The sequence below is a fragment of the Salmo salar genome, chromosome 11 (genome assembly GCF_965601325.2).
Source record: "Salmo salar chromosome 11, fSalSal1, whole genome shotgun sequence".
NCBI lineage: Eukaryota > Metazoa > Chordata > Actinopteri > Salmoniformes > Salmonidae > Salmo > Salmo salar.
The window spans coordinates 116,390,746-116,410,577 of NC_138301.1; the positions used below are offsets into that span (position 1 = coordinate 116,390,746).

The 19,832-nt window shown below is 44.6% G+C and overlaps 3 protein-coding genes across 3 annotated transcripts in view; 1 reads left to right on the top strand and 2 right to left on the bottom strand.

Annotated features, from left to right (window-relative positions):
- Positions 1–10,109: 10,109 nt before the first annotated feature.
- On the bottom strand, positions 10,110–13,178 carry LOC106563652 (NEDD4-binding protein 2-like 1). The gene is made up of 5 exons (XM_014129418.3): positions 13,016–13,178; positions 11,588–11,715; positions 11,388–11,476; positions 10,840–10,928; positions 10,110–10,654 (listed from the first exon to the last, which is right to left on the bottom strand). Exons 1-5 carry the CDS (start codon positions 13,099–13,101, stop codon positions 10,510–10,512), a joined length of 537 nt encoding a protein of 178 aa, XP_013984893.3. The 5' UTR covers positions 13,102–13,178; the 3' UTR covers positions 10,110–10,509.
- An 82-nt stretch (positions 13,179–13,260) lies between these two features.
- On the top strand, positions 13,261–16,461 carry zar1l (zygote arrest 1-like). The gene is made up of 4 exons (XM_014129417.3): positions 13,261–14,812; positions 15,036–15,128; positions 15,360–15,434; positions 15,629–16,461. Exons 1-4 carry the CDS (start codon positions 14,138–14,140, stop codon positions 15,770–15,772), a joined length of 987 nt encoding a protein of 328 aa, XP_013984892.1. The 5' UTR covers positions 13,261–14,137; the 3' UTR covers positions 15,773–16,461.
- Positions 16,462–16,682: 221 nt separating this feature from the next.
- fryb (furry homolog b (Drosophila)) overlaps positions 16,683–19,832 on the bottom strand; it is a 159,620-nt gene continuing 156,470 nt past the window's right edge. Inside the window, exon 63 of the mRNA XM_082957584.1 lies at positions 16,683–19,642. Within this exon, the coding sequence (XP_082813710.1) occupies positions 19,384–19,642 (259 nt within the window). The 3' untranslated portion in view covers positions 16,683–19,383. The remainder of the gene's footprint in view (positions 19,643–19,832) is intronic.

The window sequence follows — 19,832 nt, forward strand, 5'->3', positions numbered from 1 at the left end:
AGGATGGCTACATTGCTACTGTACATTGAGCCACAGCCAGAGGATGGCTACATTACTACTCCTCATTGAACCACAGCCAGAGGATGGCTACATTACTACTGTACATTGAACCACAGCCAGAGGATGGCTACATTACTGCTCCTCATTGAGCCACAGCCAGAGGATGGCTACATTGCTACTGTACATTGAGCCACAGCTAGAGGATGGCTACATTACTACTGTACATTGAACCACAGCCAGAGGATGGCTTCATTACTACTCCACATTGAACCACAGCCAGAGGATGGCTACATTACTACTGTACATTGAACAACAGCCAGATGATGGCTACATTACTACTGTACATTGAACCACAGCCAGAGGACGGCTACATTACTACTGTACATTGAACCACAGAGGATGGCTACATTACTACTCCACATTGAACCACAGAGGATGGCTACATTAATAGTCCACATTGAACCACAGCCAGAGGATGGCTACATTACTACTGTACATTGAGCCACAGCCAGAGGATGGCTACATTACTACTGTACATTGAACCACAGCATTAGGATGGCTACATTACTGCTCCTCATTGAACCACAGCCAGAGGATGGCTACATTACTACTGTACATTGAACCACAGCCAGAGGATGACTACATTACTACTGTATATTGAACCACAGCCAGAGGATGGCTACATTACTACTCCTCATTGAACCACAGCCAGAGGATGGGTACATTACTGCTCCTCATTGAACCACAGCCAGAGGATCCTACATTACTGCTCCTCATTGAACCACAGCCAGAGGATGGCTACATTGCTACTGTACATTGAGCCACAGCCAGAGGATGGCTACATTACTACTGTACATTGAACCACAGCCAGAGGATGGCTACATTACTACTCCACATTGAACCACAGCCAGAGGATGGCTACATTACTACTGTACATTGAACCACAGCCAGATGATGGCTACATTACTACTGTACATTGAACCACAGCCAGAGGATGGCTACATTACAATTGTACATTGAACCACAGAGGATGGCTACATTACTACTCCACATTGAACCACAGAGGATGGCTACATTACTAGTCCACATTGAACCACAGCCAGAGGATGGCTACATTACTACTGTACATTGAGCCACAGCCAGAGGATGGCTACATTACTACTGTACATTGAACCACAGCCTTAGGATGGCTACATTACTGCTCCTCATTGAACCACAGCCAGAGGATGGGTACATTACTGCTCCTCATTGAACCACAGCCAGAGGATGGCTACATTGCTACTGTACATTGAGCCACAGCCAGTGGATGGCTACATTACTACTGTACATTGAACCACAGCAAGACGATGGCTACATTACTACTCCACAGTGAACCACAGCCAGAGGATGGCTACATTACTACTCCACATTGAGCCACAGCCAGAGGATGGCTACATTACTGCTCGTCATTGAACCACAGCCAGAGGATGGCTACATTACTACTCCTCATTGAACCACAGCCAGAGGATGGCTACATTACTACTGTACATTGAGCCACAGCCAGAGGATGGCTACATTACTACTGTATATTGAGCCACAGCCAGAGGATGGCTACATTACTGCTGAACATTGAACCACAGCCAGAGGATGGCTACATTACTACTGAATATTGAACCACAGCCAGAGGATGGTTACATTACTACTGTACATTGAGCCACAGTCAGAGGATGGCTACATTACTACTGTACATTGAGCCACAGCCAGAGGACGGCTACATTACTACTGTACATTGAACCACAGCAAGAGGATGGCTACATTACTACTCCACATTGAACCACAGCCAGAGGATGGCTACATTACTACTCCTCATTGAACCACAGCCAGAGGATGGCTACATTACTACTCCTCATTGAGCCACAGCCAGAGGATGGCTACATTACTACTGTACATTGAACCACAGCCAGAGGATGGCTACTTTACTACTGTACATTGAACCACAGCCAGAGGATGGCTACATTACTACTGTACATTGAGCCACAGCCAGAGGATGGCTACACTACTACTGTACATTGAACCACAGCCTTAGGATGGCTACATTACTGCTCCTCATTGAACCACAGCCAGAGGATGGCTACATTACTACTCCTCATTGAAACACAGCCAGAGGATGGGTACATTACTACTCCTCATTGAACCACAGCCAGAGGATGGCTACATTACTACTGTACATTGAACCAGAGCCAGATGATGGCTACATTACTACTGTACATTGAACCACAGCCAGAGGATGGCTACATTACTACTGTACATTGAACCACAGAGGATGGCTACATTACTACTCCACATTGAACCACAGAGGATGGCTACATTACTAGTCCACATTGAACCACAGCCAGAGGATGGCTACATTACTACTGTACATTGAGCCACAGCCAGAGGATGGCTACATTACTACTGTACATTGAACCACAGCCTTAGGATGGCTACATTACTGCTCCTCATTGAACCGCAGCCAGAGGATAGCTACATTACTTCTGTACATTGAACCACAGCCAGAGGATGACTACATTACTACTGTATATTGAACCACAGCCAGAGGATGGCTACATTACTACTCCTCATTGAACCACAGCCAGAGGATGGGTACATTACTGCTCCTCATTGAACCACAGCCAGAGGATGGCTACATTACTGCTCCTCATTGAACCACAGCCAGAGGATGGCTACATTGCTACTGTACATTGAGCCACAGCCAGAGGATGGCTACATTACTACTGTACATTGAACCACAGCCAGATGATGGCTACATTACTACTGTATATTGAACCACAGCCAGAGGATGGCTACATTACTACTGTACATTGAACCACAGAGGATGGCTACATTACTACTCCACATTGAACCACAGAGGATGGCTACATTACTAGTCCACATTGAACCACAGCCAGAGGATGGCTACATTACTACTGTACATTGAGCCACAGCCAGAGGATGGCTACATTACTACTGTACATTGAACCAGAGCCTTAGGATGGCTACATTACTGCTCCTCATTGAACCACAGCCAGAGGATGGCTACATTACTACTGTACATTGAGCCACAGCCAGTGGATGGCTACATTACTACTGTACATTGAACCACAGCAAGAGGATGGCTACATTACTACTCCACAGTGAACCACAGCCAGAGGATGGCTACATTACTACTCCACATTGAGCCACAGCCAGAGGATGGCTACATTACTGCTCGTCATTGAACCACAGCCAGAGGATGGCTACATTACTACTCCTCATTGAACCACAGCCAGAGGATGGGTACATTACTGCTCCTCATTGAACCACAGCCAGAGGATGGCTACATTACTGCTCCTCATTGAACCACAGCCAGAGGATGGCTACATTGCTACTGTACATTGAGCCACAGCCAGTGGATGGCTACATTACTACTGTACATTGAACCACAGCAAGAGGATGGCTACATTACTACTCCACAGTGAACCACAGCCAGAGGATGGCTACATTACTACTCCACATTGAGCCACAGCCAGAGGATGGCTACATTACTCCTCGTCATTGAACCACAGCCAGAGGATGGCTACATTACTACTCCACATTGAGCCACAGCCAGAGGATGGCTACATTACTGCTCGTCATTGAACCACAGCCAGAGGATGGCTACATTACTACTCCTCATTGAACCACAGCCAGAGGATGGCTACATTACTACTGTACATTGAGCCACAGCCAGAGGATGGCTACATTACTACTGTATATTGAGCCACAGCCAGAGGATGGCTACATTACTGCTGAATATTGAACCACAGCCAGAGGATGGCTACATTACTACTGAACATTGAATCACAGCCAGAGGATGGTTACATTACTACTGTACATTGAGCCACAGTCAGAGGATGGCTACATTACTACCGTACATTGAGCCACAGCAAGAGGACGGCTACATTACTACTGTACATTGAACCACAGCCAGAGGATGGCTACATTACTACTCCACATTGAACCACAGCCAGAGGATGGCTACATTACTACTCCTCATTGAACCACAGCCAGAGGATGGCTACATTACTACTCCTCATTGAGCCACAGCCAGAGGATGGCTATATTACTACTGTACATTGAACCACAGCCAGAGGATGGCTACTTTACTACTGTACATTGAACCACAGCCAGAGGATGGCTACATTACTACTGTACATTGAGCCACAGCCAGAGGATGGCTACACTACTACTGTACATTGAACCACAGCCTTAGGATGGCTACATTACTGCTCCTCATTGAACCACAGCCAGAGGATGGCTACATTACTGCTCCTCATTGAACCACAGCCAAAGGATGGCTACATTACTACTCCTCATTGAACCACAGCCAGAGGAAGACTACATTACTACTGTACATTGAGCCACAGCCAGAGGATGGCTACATTACTGCTCCTCATTGAACCACAGCCAGAGGATGGCTACATTACTACTGTACATTGAACCACAGCCAGAGGATGGCTACATTACTGCTCCTCATTGAGCCACAGCCAGAGGATGGCTACATTACTATTGTACATTGAACCACAGCCAGAGGATGGCTACATTACTACTCCACATTGAACCACAGCCAGAGGATGGCTACATTACTACTGTACATTGAACCACAGCAAGATGATGGCTACATTACTACTGTACATTGAACCACAGCCAGAGGATGGCTACATTACTACTGTACATTGAACCACAGAGGATGGCTACAATACTACTCCACATTGAACCACAGAGGATGGCTACATTACTAGTCCACATTGAACCACAGCCAGAGGATGGCTACATTACTACTGTACATTGAGCCACAGCCAGAGGATGGCTACATTACTACTGTACATTGAACCACAGCCTTAGGATGGCTACATTACTGCTCCTCATTTAACCACAGCCAGAGGATGGCTACATTACTACTGTACATTGAACCACAGCCAGAGGATGGCTACATTACTACTGTATATTGAACCACAGCCAGAGGATGGCTACATTACTACTCCTCATTGAACCACAGCCAGAGGATGGGTACATTACTGCTCCTCATTGAACCACAGCCAGAGGATGGCTACATTACTGCTCCTCATTGAACCACAGCCAGAGGATGGCTACATTGCTACTGTACATTGAGCCACAGCCAGTGGATGGCTACATTACTACTGTACATTGAACCACAGCCAGAGGATGGCTGCATTACTACTCCACATTGAGCCACAGCCAGAGGATGGCTACATTACTGCTCCTCATTGAACCACAGCCAGAGGATGGCTACATTACTGCTCGTCATTGAACCACAGCCAGAGGATGGCTACATTACTACTCCTCATTGAACCACAGCCAGAGGATGGCTACATTACTACTGTACATTGAGCCACAGCCAGAGGATGGCTACATTACTACTGTACATTGAACCACAGCCAGAGGATGGGTACATTACTACTGTACATTGAGCCACAGCCAGAGGACGGCTACATTACTACTGTACATTGAACCACAGCCAGAGGATGGCTACATTACTACTGTACATTGAGCCACAGCCAGAGGATGGCTACATTACTACTGTACATTGAACCACAGCCAGAGGATGGGTACATATATGGTTCCCTTCACATTGTTACAACATCTGAGAGGCGATGCAGTATGATGGCCAATTTGGCCTTCTTCATGCCTCTGTAGCCTCAAGCATAAAATGGCTCTTAGTTGACGGTAGGTGTGCGCCGGTACCTCCTGTATAATGGACATTTGCCAGAATTGCCCTATGGCTTGTCCGTCCCTGACACTTCCATAACCCCACATTGTAAAACAAATCGTGTTGTTTTCACGTTAACTTACTGGCAGCCACTTACCAATAAGTTACTGTGAAAAGGGTACAGTATGCTACCGTAAATTGCAATAAACTTTTTTTTAACAGTACATTACTTTAATGAACTGTTAAACCAAAGTTTCTTTCTGATCTTACACCCAAGACTATTCCATCCTGCGCTGTAAAACAAATCCAGTTGTTTTTACGGTAACTTACTGGCAGTCAGTTGCCTGAAAGTTACTGTAAAAAGGTAGAGAATGTTGCACTTCTGTACTTTTTCGACATAGAGTGCCTTGCAAAAGTATTCACCCCCCTTGGCATTTTTCCTATTTTGTTTCATTACAGCCTGTAATTTAAATGGATTTTGATTTTGATTCTGTGTAATGTACATACACAAAATAGTCCAAATTGGTGAAGTGAAATGAAAAAAATTACTTGTTTCAAAAAATTCCAAAAAATAAAAAACTGAAAACAGGTGCGTGCATATGCATTCACCCCCTTTGCTATGAAGTCCCTAAATAAGATCTGGTGCAACCAATTACATTCAGAAGTCACATAATTAGTTAAATTAAGTCCACCTGTGTGCAATCTAAGTGTCACATGATCTGTGACATGATCTCAGTATATATACACCTGTCCTAAAAGGCCCCAGAGTCTGCAACACCACTAAGCAAGGGGCACCACCAATCAAGTTGCACTATGAAGACCAAGCAGCTCTCCACACAGGTCAGGGACAAAGTTGAGGAGAAGTACAGATCAGGCTTGAGTTATTAAAAAATATCAGAAACTTTGAATATCCCACAGAGCACCAATAAATCTAGAAAAAAGCCATCGCTTAAAGAAATAAATAAGCAAACATGTTTGGTGTTCGCCAAAAGGCATGTGGGAAACTCCCCAAACATATGGAAGAAGGTAATCTGGTCAGATGAGACTAAAATTGAGCAGAATTTTGACCATCAAGGAAAATGCTATGTCTTGCGCAACCATAAAACCTCTCATCACCCCGAGAACAACATCCCCACAGTGAAGCATGGTGGTGGCAGCATCATGCTGTGGGGATGTTTTTCATTGGCAGGGACTGGGAAACTGGTCAGAATTGAAGGAATGATGGATGGCTCAACACTATACACATCAGCTACTACAGAGACTGAAATGACTGCAACAATCAACAAAGAGCTGCAGTTAGCTTCAGAATTGAATCATTTTGTCCTAAATATTTCAAAATCTTCAAGCATCGTATTTGGGACAAATCATTCACTAAACCCTAAACATCAACTAAATCTTGTAATAAATAATGTGGATATTGAGCAAGTTGAGATGACTAAACAGGATTGTAGACTGTCATGGTTAAAACATAATGATACATAATGATACAAAAGCAGCTAAGATAGGGGGAAGTCTGTCCATAATAAAGCCCTTCTCTACCTTCTTAACAGCACTATCAACAAGGCAGGTCCTACAGGCCCTAGTTTTGTCGCACCTGAACTACTGTTCAGTTCTGTGGTCAAGTGCCACAAAGAAGGACTTAGGAAAATTGCAATTGGCTCTTAACAGGGAAGCACGGTTGGTCCCCGGATGTACACAGAGAGCTAACCAACTAGGCTCCTAACCAACTGAGCTGTTTTGTTAGTTTTTTCGCATTGTTTGTAACTCATTTTGTACATAATGTTGCTGCTACTGTCTCTTGTGACCGAAGAGAGCTTCTGGACATCAGAACAGTGATTACTCACCTCGAACTGGACAAAGATTTTTCTTTAATGTGTCCGATGCAAAGGATATAATGCTTTGTCAAGACAAGGCCCAAATCCCCGTCATTAGCATAAAGAAAATACGGAGGAAAAGGGGGAGGAGAGCGGGTGCCTTGTAAGAACTTTCAGACGAGCAGGTAAACCACCTTTTCCTCCATATTATTAGGCAACGTGCAATCATTGGAAAACAAACTGATAGAACTACGATTAAGATGATCCTACCAAAGGGACATTAAAAACTATAATATCTTACGTTTTACCGAGACATGGCTGAACGACGACACGGATAATAGAGAGCTGCATGGCTTCTCTGTGTATCGGCAGGACAGAGCAGCTACGTTTGGTAAGACGAGGGGTGGGCTGTGTCTATTTGTCAATAACTGTTGGTGTGCAATGTTTAATATTAAAGAAGTCTTGAGGTATTGCTCGCCTGAGGTAGAACACCTCATGATAAGCTGTAGACCACACTATCTACCAAGAGAGTTCTCACCTTTATTACACGGAAACCAAACCGGCTGTGCGCCATCGTGCAAAAATGTATTTTGTCCCTCTACAGCAAACGCAATCAGGCCTCTTTAGTGTCCTAAGTTTTCATAACTGTGACCTTAATTGCCTACCATCTGTTAGCTGTTAGTGTCTTAACGACTGTTCCACAGGTGCATGTTCATTAATTGTTTGTGGTTCATTTAACACGCATGGGAAACAGTGTTTAAACCCTTTACAATGAAGATCTGTGAAGTATTTGGATTTTTACAAATTATCTTTGAAAGATAGTGTCCTGAACAAGGGACATTTCTTTTTTTGCTGAGTTTAGTATGATGGATGCTGAAAGCTCCCACCCACACCAGAGCCAGCATGGAGGGAGGGGAGGCCACAGCCTTGAGGTCGTGGACAAGGTACTCCATCACCCCACCGGTCATCTTCTCCTCCTCTCCCTCCCAGAAGGGTCCAGATGTGGAGTCGAGAGAATGTATGTGACTGCCTGGGAGGCATGCCTTACGGCCATTTTAGAGGCCATGATTACCCATTGGTCACATCCAAGAGTCGCACGTCTTCTCAGTTTGCTGCAGCTAGCGACTGGAAAGAGCTGCAACAAACACTCAAACTGGACAGTTTTATCTCAATCTCTTCATTCAAAGACTCAATCATGGACACTCTTACTGACAGTTGTGGTTGCTTTTCGTGATGTATTGCTGTCTTTACCTTCTTGCCCTTTGTGCTGTTGTCTGTGCCCAATAATGTTTGAATCATGTTTTGTGCTGCTACCATGTTGTTCTGCTACCATGTTGTTGTCATGTTGTGTTTCTACCATGCTGTGTCCTGTGTTGCTGCCTTGCTATGTTGTTGTCTTAGGTCTCTCTTTATGTAGTGTTGTGTTGTCTCTCTTGTCGAGATGTGTGTTTTATCATATATTTATATTGTATTTTTAATCTTTAATCCCAGGCCCCGTCCCCGCAGGAGGCCCTTTGCCTTTTGGTAGGGCGTCATTGTAAATAAGAATTTTTTCTTAACTGACTTTCCTAGTTAAATAAAGGGTCAATAAAAAATAAAATAATAATAATTTAAGTGGCAATTACAAACTTGAGAAGAATTTATAAACCTTGAAATCACAAGGTTGCATGAAGGACAATACTCAGCAACAAAAGACAAAGTGTGTGGATTCATGAAGAAGATCAAACTGGGGGAAGAAATGTGAAGATGTTTCCAGCTTCTTTCCCCATAGAAAGGGATGGGGGGGGGTTAAAGATCAGAAACTGAGGGACTCACTTTAGACTAATATGAGTAATTCTGCAGAGTTGTTGTTTGGAAAAGCACAACCCAATTTTCTGTCCTGTATAATGTTGCCAGCATTATTAAAATATACTGTAACGCCCTGGCCATAGAGAGGGGTTTTTGTTCTTTATTTTGGTTAGGCCAGGGTGTTACATTGGGTGGGCATTCTATGTTCATTTTCTATGTTGTCTGTTTCATTGATTTTGGCCGTGTGGCTTCCAATCAGGCACAGCTGTTGTTGGTTATTGCTGATTGGGAGTCACACATAAGTGCCTGTTTTATCGTTGGGTTTTGTGGGTAATTGTTTCTGTTACGTATTGCACCTGACACTACTGTTTGGTTGTCAGTTTTCTCGTTTTTGTGTATAGTGTTCTTTCGTCCATTCAAATCATGATGAACACTAACTCCACTGCGCCTTGGTCTACTCTGTCTCCCGACAGCCGTTACATATACGTATCTGTATATACCGTATACCGGGGTGTTTGGAAAAAGCCATGGGATGGTTTTTCAATACCGTCAACACTTTTTGAAACTATTTCTTAGAAGTTTTTAAAATATATTTGAATATTTGTATGTTTTTAAGTACTGTATAGGCTACTGTAGCCTGGTCCCAGATCAGTTTGTGCTCTTGCCAACTCCTATAGTTCTATGGTCACGCCGATGACAATAGCAGTTGGCGAGACAGCAACAGATGGGACCAGCCTATGTAAACATTTTGGTCATTTAGCAGATGCGACTTAGAGTCAGTGCAAGAAAGACAAGTATAATTTTGGTATTTGGTATTTTAATAGGATTCCCATTAGCTGTTGCAAAGCAGCAGCTACTATTCCTGGGGTCAACACAAAACATGAAACATAATACAGAATGACATAATACAGGACATCATTAGACAAGAACAGCTCAAGGACAGAACTACATACATTTTTAAAAAGGCACACGTAGCCTACATATCAATGCATACACACACTATCTAGATCAAATAGGGGCGAGGCGTTGTGCCGCGAGGTGTTGCTTTACCTGTTTTTTGAAACCAGGTTTGCTGTTTATTTGAGCAATATGAGATGGAAGGAAGTTCCATGCAATAAGGGCTCTATATAATACTGTAGGTTTTTATGAATTTGTTCTGGACTTGTGGACTTTGGGGGGGAGAAGGCCAGCATGTCTTCATCACTGGACATTCCATTTTTCTTTGCTTCTCTCCCAGCGGTTTATGGAGTAGCTGTCGTTAAGTACATGCTTGATGTTGTAAGCTTTTTCCCAGTGAGCCTCAAAGTACCTGAACGTACGCTTGGGGATGTTACCATGACACCATCTATAGGGAGATAACACAGCTTTTTTATCATTGAATTGATAACCAATGTGTAATTTATAGATAATTAATAACAATCTATTGATGGCTGTAAAACTGGTAAACCAGTATACAATCCTACCCCAATGCACATGTACTGTGTGTACACTGTGAGAATGTAGGCTGTTAATGAAGAGGTTGTTTCTGACCTGTACAGCTTATTGATGGAGATTTTGTGCTGAGGATAGCCTTTAGGCAGCTCCATCATAGTGATGTCATAGTCACCCTGTCGCATCCCCTGAGAGAAAGAATACTTTATTATGACATGAATCTGTTTAATTTGTCCATTTGTCTGTCAGAAGACCAATTGGGATATTAATAACATTGTAAAAAGTTGAATAAAGTGTCAGATTTATCAACAACATGTCTAACCAAGAGGAAACTATCTGACTCCGCCTCTAGCGCCACCTAGTAGGAAGTAATCTGGAAACCAGCTTCAACCAGTCTTGTAGTTAGTCAGATGCTGTTTAGGTTCTCAAGTACAAAGGATGTGACAATGACTAGAAAATAAGTGGAGAGTTACAAAAATAACATTAAATGTCTCTGCAATGCCTGGTAGCTGGGACTAACTAAACTAGAAATCATACGCATATCAAACACACACACACACACACACACACACACCACACACACACACACACACACACACGCACACACACACGCACACACACACACACACACACACACAGGTCCTCACCATGTGGATATAGGGCCACATCTCCCAAAGAGAAATGTTTGTGTTGTCAACGATGATCGGATCCACTCCTCTGTTCAAGGCTTTAAAAACTGTCAAAACAAGCCAGAGTACCAGTACTTTATAGAACAACAAACTATGTGTGTGTAATGACATTATGAGCAGATTGTTTCTGCCCTCGCCCCCAGCCACCCAATACACACCATCCTCTCTATTCCGCTGATGGTTGCGTTGAAAGTATTTCCTGTTGTAGTTGGACCTTTTATGGTACCTGTCAGTGGAGAAAATTCCTCTTTCCACTTCAGGTCTTGCATATTCATCACAGAGCATTCTGGAAAACAGAAGGAAATCATATTATATATTTATATATTTCAAATAGAGTGTTTCAGTCTATTCAAAATTACAACCACGCTGGTTAAGTGTGCCTTGAATTCTAAATAAATCACTGACAGTGTCACTAGCAAAGCACCCCCCCTCCCCCCCACAATCACACCTCCTCCTCCATTCTTCACGGTGGGAACCACACATGCTGAGATCATTCGTTCATCTACTCTGTGTCTTAGAAAGACACAGCGGTTGGAACCCAAAATCGCAAATTTGGACTCATCAGACTAAAGGACAGATTTCCATTACTCATGTTTCTTGGCCCAGGCAAGTCTCTTCTTCTTATTGGTGTTCTTTAGTAGTGGTTTCTTTGCAGCAATTCGACCATGAAGGCCTGATTCACGAAGTCTCTTCTGAACAGTTGATGTTGAGATGTGTCTGTTACTTGAACTCCGTGAAGCATTTATTTGGACTGCAATCTGAGGCTGGTAACTCTAATGACCTTATCCTCTGCAGCAGAGGTAACTCTGGGTCTTCCTTTCCTGTGGCGGTCCTCATGAGAGCCAGTTTCATCATAGCGCTTGATGGTTTTTGCGACTGCACTTGAAGAACATTTTCCAGATTGACTGACCTTCATGTCCTAAAGTAATGATGGACTGTCCTTTCTCTTTGCTTATTTGAGCTGTTCTTGCCATAATATGGACTTGGTCTTTTACCAAATAGGGAAATATTTTGTATACCACCCCTTCCTTGTCACAACACAACTGATTTGCTCAAACGCATCACGAAGGAAAGAAATTCCACAGTTAACAAGACACACCTGTTAGTTTAAATGCATTCCAGGTGACTACCTCATTAAGCTGGTTGAGAGAATGCCAAGAGTGTGCAAAGCTGTCATCGAGGCAAAGGGTGGCTACTTGAAGAATCTCAAATATAAAATATATTTTGATTTGTTTAACACTTGTTTGGTTATTACATGTTTCCATATGTGTTATCTCATAGTTTTGATGTCTTCACTATTATTCTACAATGTAGAAAATAATACAAATAAAGAAAAACCACAGGAATGAGTAGGGTTGTCCCAACTTTTGACTGGTACTGTATATTTACAACAAAATGTATAAGGGGGATTGGAAATTATGCAGACAATTACATTGATAGAAGCCACAATCTTCAATATTAGCAATATTAAAAAGTGTTTAGGTGATACTTCAGGAAATGAACCCACAATCTAAAAACAATACATATATTGACAAAAAAGACTTGGGGTAAGGCAGGCTCCCAATAGTTTGGATTGATTAGCTTACTCTGCCGTGCTTGTCTTTCCAACTCCTGGCAAACCTCGAAGGATGATCAGTTTCTTCAAGCGTTGATTTTGTCTTCCTCTCGACATTTCTCTTATACTTCAGACTGCTTCACCACCAACTACAGTACACAGCACATCAGCAGCTGTACTCTGTTTAGAAGACACGCCCTCCCGCCCAATAACTGAAACCAACACAATAAGTGAAACCAAACCCCCATAACCGTACCGGAATTACATCAGTCTAATGTCGATGCTGATTACACGCAAGTAAATATTATATAGCCCTGTCTGTATTTCGTAAGATTAGGTGCCATTAAATAGCTACTTGTCATTTTAATCAAATTATTTCAGACCAGTGCAGATTAAGGAAAGGAAACAGAAGGAGGGTAGCTTCTTTAGACTAATGAAATTCTGCCATAGTTCACTAGTGATGGGCATTCCGATTATTTCGGTGAGTCGGCTCATTTGGCTCCGTTCACGTAAAAGAGCCGGCTCATTTGGCTCCCAAACGGCTCTTCGTTGAAAATGTTTAAAAATCGACATATAACCATGACAAATTGCAAATCTCCCATGTAAATACCAAATAGGTAGGCTACCAGTATGTCATAGTGAAATGCACATTCAAATACATTTTTACCTGGCCAAATTATTAGATGGCCTGCAAAACAATGTCTGGATTTTTTTACTCACTGAAACAAATTTGCGTAAAAGAGCCGTTCATTCGCGAACGACCCATCACTAGCGTTCATGGTCTGAGTTTATAGTAGATGTCATTTTCCACGACATATTCCAGAACATGATCATTAGATATTTACTTGTCCCGAATAATGAAGGAAGGAAGAATAACGAATTGTAAGAATGGATGGAAGAAAAAAAAGGAAATAAGAGAGTGCGAAAGGAAGGTAAGAAGGGATGAGGACTAAAGGGAGGACACACTGGAATTATTCAACCCCAGCCTGAGCGTCCCCTCGCTGAGCGCGGTCCCCAGTGCACACACCTGTCCTCACTTGACCGGCTAATCATCCAATAGGTCGGGCCCAATTAGCGCTGTGGGTGACGTCTGGACTGGAGGCCGGACGTGCACATATAAACCATAGCAGGCTCACCTCGTCTTCTATACACGATGGAGGGATTTATGTTTTCTCCATACAACTTTAATGGCTATCCGGGCTGCGGTCCCGTGATGGCTCCTATCCTCCACGGCAACCCGAAGTTCAAGCCTCACACCTGGGGGAAGGGGAGCATCTACGTGCCTCCCGAAGCGCTGGACTACCTTGACGTGTGTAAACGGGCCCAGCTGAAGGCCATCCTGTCTCAGGTGAATCCCAACCTTACCCCTCGTCTCCGGAAGGCAAACACCAAGGACTTCGGGGTTCAGGTCAACGCCCAGGTCGACGCGATGGTCCAATGCTCCCTCGGACCCAAGACGCTGTTCTACCGGGAGAGGAAATTTCCGGTATTTTCGAAGTCGCCTGTGAAGTGCCAGCAGAGTCCCTCGGCGACTTCTTCTCTGGACGGGAAAGCGTTGCCGAGCACTCCGGTAAACAACGTGCGCTTCTCGCGACCCCTCGCTATCTACTCTCCGGTGTTTGATCGCCGGTTCTTCGCGCTGCCGGTAAAAGCGCAGGATGACAGCGCGTGCTGTGAGGGAGGAGAGGTGGGCGGCAACGGGGGTCGTGATGAGGATGGCGAGGCCGACGTTACCGAGCAGAAAACGGAGGACCAGGTTCGACCGGAGATCCCACGTGAGGATGTCAGGAAACCCCTCCACCAGATGCCCAAAGGCTTCAACTTTCAGGTCAGTCATTCCCGGGCTTTATACAAGGGGAGAATACGAATTTAGAATGTAATCGATTCTGAAACATGAATTGAGGAGTGCCTTATATTTTGTACTGTGTAGTGTTATCTGCAATGTGTCCAATATGCCCTTTTCACTTCTACTTGAAATGCCAGTCATCCTGCATAGGATGTTGTATATTAAGAACTTTTTATTCTTAATGATTCACTTGTTTCTTCTGTAGTTTCTGGAGCAGAAGTATGGCTTTTTTCACTGCAGCCAGTGTAACGTCCGGTGGGAGAGTGCCTATGTATGGTGCATCTCTGGAACTAGTAAGGTAATGTTCCCAATCACTGCACTTCTCTGCCAACTGAAAATATTAAAGGTTCTGCTCAATCAGCCTTCATGTGTACTGCTTTTGTTATTTACCCTCGTTCTGAGGAGCCTGAGTTGACAGTAACACTACACTCTGCCTTTCTGTACTGTCCTTCAAATATTTGCTAAATTTAATAAGTGACTTGTTTAATCCTCACTTTAACATGGTTCTCGTCACCCCCTCTGAACTCAGGTGTACTTCAAGCAGCTCTGTCGTAAGTGCCAGAATGGATTCAACCCCTACAGAGTGGAGTCTATCCAGTGCAAGGTGAGAGGTGTGGGGGGGGACACAGCAGGTGCTCTGCATGGTGCCTATGCCCCTTTAGCCTCTGAGGTCATGCATTAAAACAAAGCGTGTATGACTTTCTAGATTGTCCTGTTATGGATACAGATGAACTGACATGTCTACCCCCTTCACCAGCAGGTGGTCAATGTTGCTGTAATTATCCTCCTGTCTCTCAGGTGTGTTCCCAGACCCGGTGCTGTTGTGAGCAGAAGGAGAGGCACATTGACATGAAGAGGCCTCATAGACAGGACTTGTGTGGCCGCTGCCGGGGAAAGAGGATTTCCTGTGACACTACCTATAGCTACAAATACATTGTCTGAACTGAACATCCCTGCTACAGGCTTAACTACAGATCTAGGATCAGATTGAGCCCATCTCTAATCATCCATGGTTGACATATCTGAACTTAAATCAGTGGTTAGTGGAAGATGGCTGAAACCAGTTTTCTAATCCTGGATTTAATGGGGTGCATGTTTTTTCCTTGGCTTTAACACGACTCAATTAGTTTGCTTGGTGAGTTGATTGATTTAATTGGGTGTTAGAGCTAGGGCAAAACAATACATGTACATCCCCTTTGGGTCCCCAGGATTGTGACGCATTGCTGTAAGCACAGATCTAGGATCTGATTAGGGAACTGCCAATCCTAAACTTACCGCCCTTGGCGGGATGCACAACCTGACCTTAAACCAGTATCTAGGGACACAGTATCCTACTCTGAGCCTTGCCACATGGCAGGCTAAACAACACTATGCCACAGAGGTAAAAGTTGACCTTAACCACATATCTAGGATCAGGTCAACCTTCCTCCAATCCTATCCACGGTTGTTAGGGACGGTGACACCAATCTGGCCATAGCTCTGTGGTAAGGTGGTGGTAAACTTGTTTCTTACCTGCCAAGGTCATGTCCATGTCTTAAATAGCCTGCCTAATAACTTTTACTCTTTCCACCGTGATCAACTGAGTGACTACCTTTTTTTGTATATATTAAATAAACTTATTGCAGCATTAACCTTTTTTAATGGATTTGCTTATTTTGCTGTGTTCATGAACTAGCTCATCTAATGCACTCTGCTACAAGTCGTGTAGATGCAGCTGATATCAGGTCATTTACTGGTGTAATGTGGCTGTACGGGATTCCTTTAACAGGGCGGCAAAGACATAACCGTGAGCTGTACGAATATTGATTCCTAATAACAGAAGTGAACCGAAAGGGCACGACGTGAAATAAAATTATTTTTGATGTCTTTATTTTGAGACATGGCATCAACTCAACGACTTCACAAAGCTTTAAAACTATTTACAAAGTGAAAACTGTCTTCCTCTACAACGCTTTAAAAATGTGCATTTATTTTTTTTTGGATGCACACTTTCTCTCGCACACAACCCTTTGCGCCTCATACAAATGCATCTTTCAGATAAAATAATCTATGAATACATTTCTAATACAAGTCATTACAATATACACATGCATGGCAGTTAATCAGTTTGAATTGAAGGAACGTGGGGAAAATCTCTAAAGCTGGTCAGGAGTAGGATAGATCTAAAGACTGACTGAACTTGTGTCAAAAAGGAAAGTCTAATCACAAGTGACGGACCACCACAGGAAGTGTCCATGGCCCTGTTCCAATACTTAAAAAAATGCTTCCTTCCTTGGCCACTGATCAGACCTTACTAGTATCAAACCTCTGTATTTGAACCTTAGTCCTGTCCACCCTGGTCAGTGACTCCTTCAAGGTAGGATGGAATTTAAAGTATTGGAACAGGGCCCAGCAGGTATTTGAACAGTAGCTCATGTTTAGTTAACATTAAACCAGTGAATGTCAGCACATGTCCATGTGACAGTGGACTATTTCAGGATTTAGTGTGTACAACTGTACTTTCCCCCCATGTCACAGCAGGTACACGCACATCACAATATAGGATGGTCACGGTAACAAATGGTGTGTGTACGTAGACCCACAATGAATTGAATATGCTACAACGTAGGGCCAGTGTGTACATACTAATCAATATAAGAGTCTAAGAGAGGCTCTGATTCACTACAGTAGTCTGAGGAGCTGGTTCACTAATACACAAGAAGCATTCAGGTTCAAAACCAGGCAACAAGATTAAACACATGAATACTAGTCTGTGTCCTGTCTCTTCACACAATGCAGCACGCAGCGCCATGTGGAGGGGCAGCGATGCAGACGGATCCTAACAGTCTATCGTGAATGCCCCCTTCTGTCAAGTTGTGGAACGAAACATCGTCCAGGTAACCAATGCTAAGTAGAGGCCAGGGATTCTGTAACGGAACAGTAGATTCTAGAATACAGCATTCCTCTAGGTTAAGCAGTGCACATTTTCCCCTAAAGAAATTCTTTAAACAGTAGATACACACGTGGTGAGAGATACAACCTTCCCGTCCTTGGCCTCTATCTCTCTCTCTCTCACAGATAAACAGCATGATTGAATGTCTCTCAGTAGTAATCTCTCCTCTCAGAAGTCCAGTGCAATAGAAGCCGTGACTCTGGGACATTCACCCACAGGTGAGGCATCAGGTAGTGGATCACCAGGTTACCTGGTGGTAACAGGTCGATACTTCCTCCATCCTAAGGTTTCACTGAGATCAGGTATTTTCATTCACAGGTTGAGTCTGATATCAGGTCAGGTAAATCCTCAGGTTCATCAGGTATGTCCTTTGGTCTCTCGGGGACTTAGGTCTTTTAATCCACAGGTGTGGCCAGCATCATCAGGTGTGGTTGAGATCTTCAGGTGTGATCAGCATCATCAGGTGTGGCCAGCATCATCAGGTGTGGTTGAGATCTTCAGGTATGGCCAGCATCATCAGGTGTGGTTGAGATCTTCAGGTATGGTCAGCATCATCAGGTGTGGTTGAGATCTTCAGGTATGGTCAGCATCATCAGGTGTGGTTGAGATCTTCAGGTGTGGTCAGCATCAGGTGTGGTCAGCATCATCAGGTATGGCCAGCATCATCAGGTGTGGTCAGCATCATAAGGTGTGGTCAGCATCATAAGGTGTGGTCAGCATCATCAGGTGTGGCCAGCATCATCAGGTGTTGTCAGCATCATCAGATGTGATCAGCATCATCAGGTGTGGTCAGCATAATCAGGTGAGTCTATCAGGTATATTGACCCTCAGGTGTGAACACCAGAGGGTTGTTTAGGGTTCAGGAGCGCCCCCACTCTGAGTAGGGGCCGGGCGGCGTGACCCACCTTCCCCAGGTAACGGGACAGGGGTGTACCACCCCCTCCGACGGCGCAGCAGCACCCCCACCCCGTCTCTGCATCTTGGGCTGGGTCGGGAGGAAGAGGAAGAGGAGGAAGGAGAGGGGCCAGACCTTGTGTGTCTAAGACTGGTTCTGGATGTGTGTACGGGGAGTACGGAAGGTGTGGTCCACGAGGTGGGATAGCAGGAAATGTGTGTGTGTCAGACTGTGTACTAAGACGGGTTAGTATGGGGGTTGGAGATGTGTCTAGGACAGGAAGAGGGGTTGGATGGAGGTCTGGTCCACGAGGTGGGATAGCAGGAAATGTGTGTGTGAGTGTGTGTGTGTGTGTAAGGTCGGGCAATGTGTTACCTGGTTTGAGTGGAGTGTGTGTGTTAGGGCTGAGGTTTGGGATGCACTGTAACGAGTGTGTGTGAGAGGCCTGATGTATGTCTGTGCAGTCACGGTGGGGTGTGGAGAGGTCTGGGGGAGGCCAGTAGAAGTCTATGAGTAAGGGCAGAGGCCAGTCTATGGTTGAGCTGGAGGGAGAGGCCAGAAGTGAGGCTGGGTTTGGGGCAGTAGAGATGGTGGTGTTATGGTCGGGGGTAATAGCACCATCTGCGATGGGATCAGGGGCGGTAGGGGTGACAGGGAGGATGAGGCTTGTCGGGTCAAAGCTAATAAGGGTGGAGGAGGGGTACGAGGGGGGCTCCTGTGCTGCTGTCAGAGACTTGTCCCTGAGGCCGAGGAGTCGGGGAGGTAGGTGTTGACCACCCGGTAGCCCTGAGCGCGGCGGATCATGTCCCGAATCTCCCCGTTGAGCTCCAGCAGCTTGGAACAGATAAGGCTGAGGTCCTGGCGGGACCCAACCAGGGCGATGGTCCCCGTCTGGCCCAGGGTCTGGTGTCGGAAGTAGACATTGAGGAGGGTCTGCACCTCGCTCTCTGACCCACCGCCAAACACACCGTTAGGCCACAGCCTCCTGGAAGGGGGGAAGGGGGGTAGAGGAAGAGAGAAAAGGATCAGTGATCAAAATGAGTATTGTGAACGTTTTGTGATCTTTCTCAGTCTGTCTTTACACCACTGACGAGTACAGAGTTTTTATTCTTAGCACCATAACAAAATAGTGTGTGTGTGTGTGAATGTCTGTGTGTGTGTGTGTGTGTGTGTGA

Bases quoted from the DNA above. Each gene is read 5' to 3' on its own strand.
- LOC106563652 (XM_014129418.3), bottom strand. From the start codon at position 13,101: ATGTCGAGAGGAAGACAAAATCAACGCTTGAAGAAACTGATCATCCTT. The intron at 10,929-11,387 runs GTGAGGACCTGT...TCTTTCTCTCAG, and splicing joins TGTGGCCCTATATCCACATG to GGGATGCGACAGGGTGACTA. The intron at 10,655-10,839 runs GTCAGAAACAAC...ATCTCCCTATAG, and splicing joins TCCATCAATAAGCTGTACAG to ATGGTGTCATGGTAACATCC.
- zar1l (XM_014129417.3), top strand. From the start codon at position 14,138: ATGGAGGGATTTATGTTTTCTCCATACAACTTTAATGGCTATCCGGGC. The intron at 14,813-15,035 runs GTCAGTCATTCC...TTTCTTCTGTAG, and splicing joins CCAAAGGCTTCAACTTTCAG to TTTCTGGAGCAGAAGTATGG. The intron at 15,129-15,359 runs GTAATGTTCCCA...CTCTGAACTCAG, and splicing joins GCATCTCTGGAACTAGTAAG to GTGTACTTCAAGCAGCTCTG.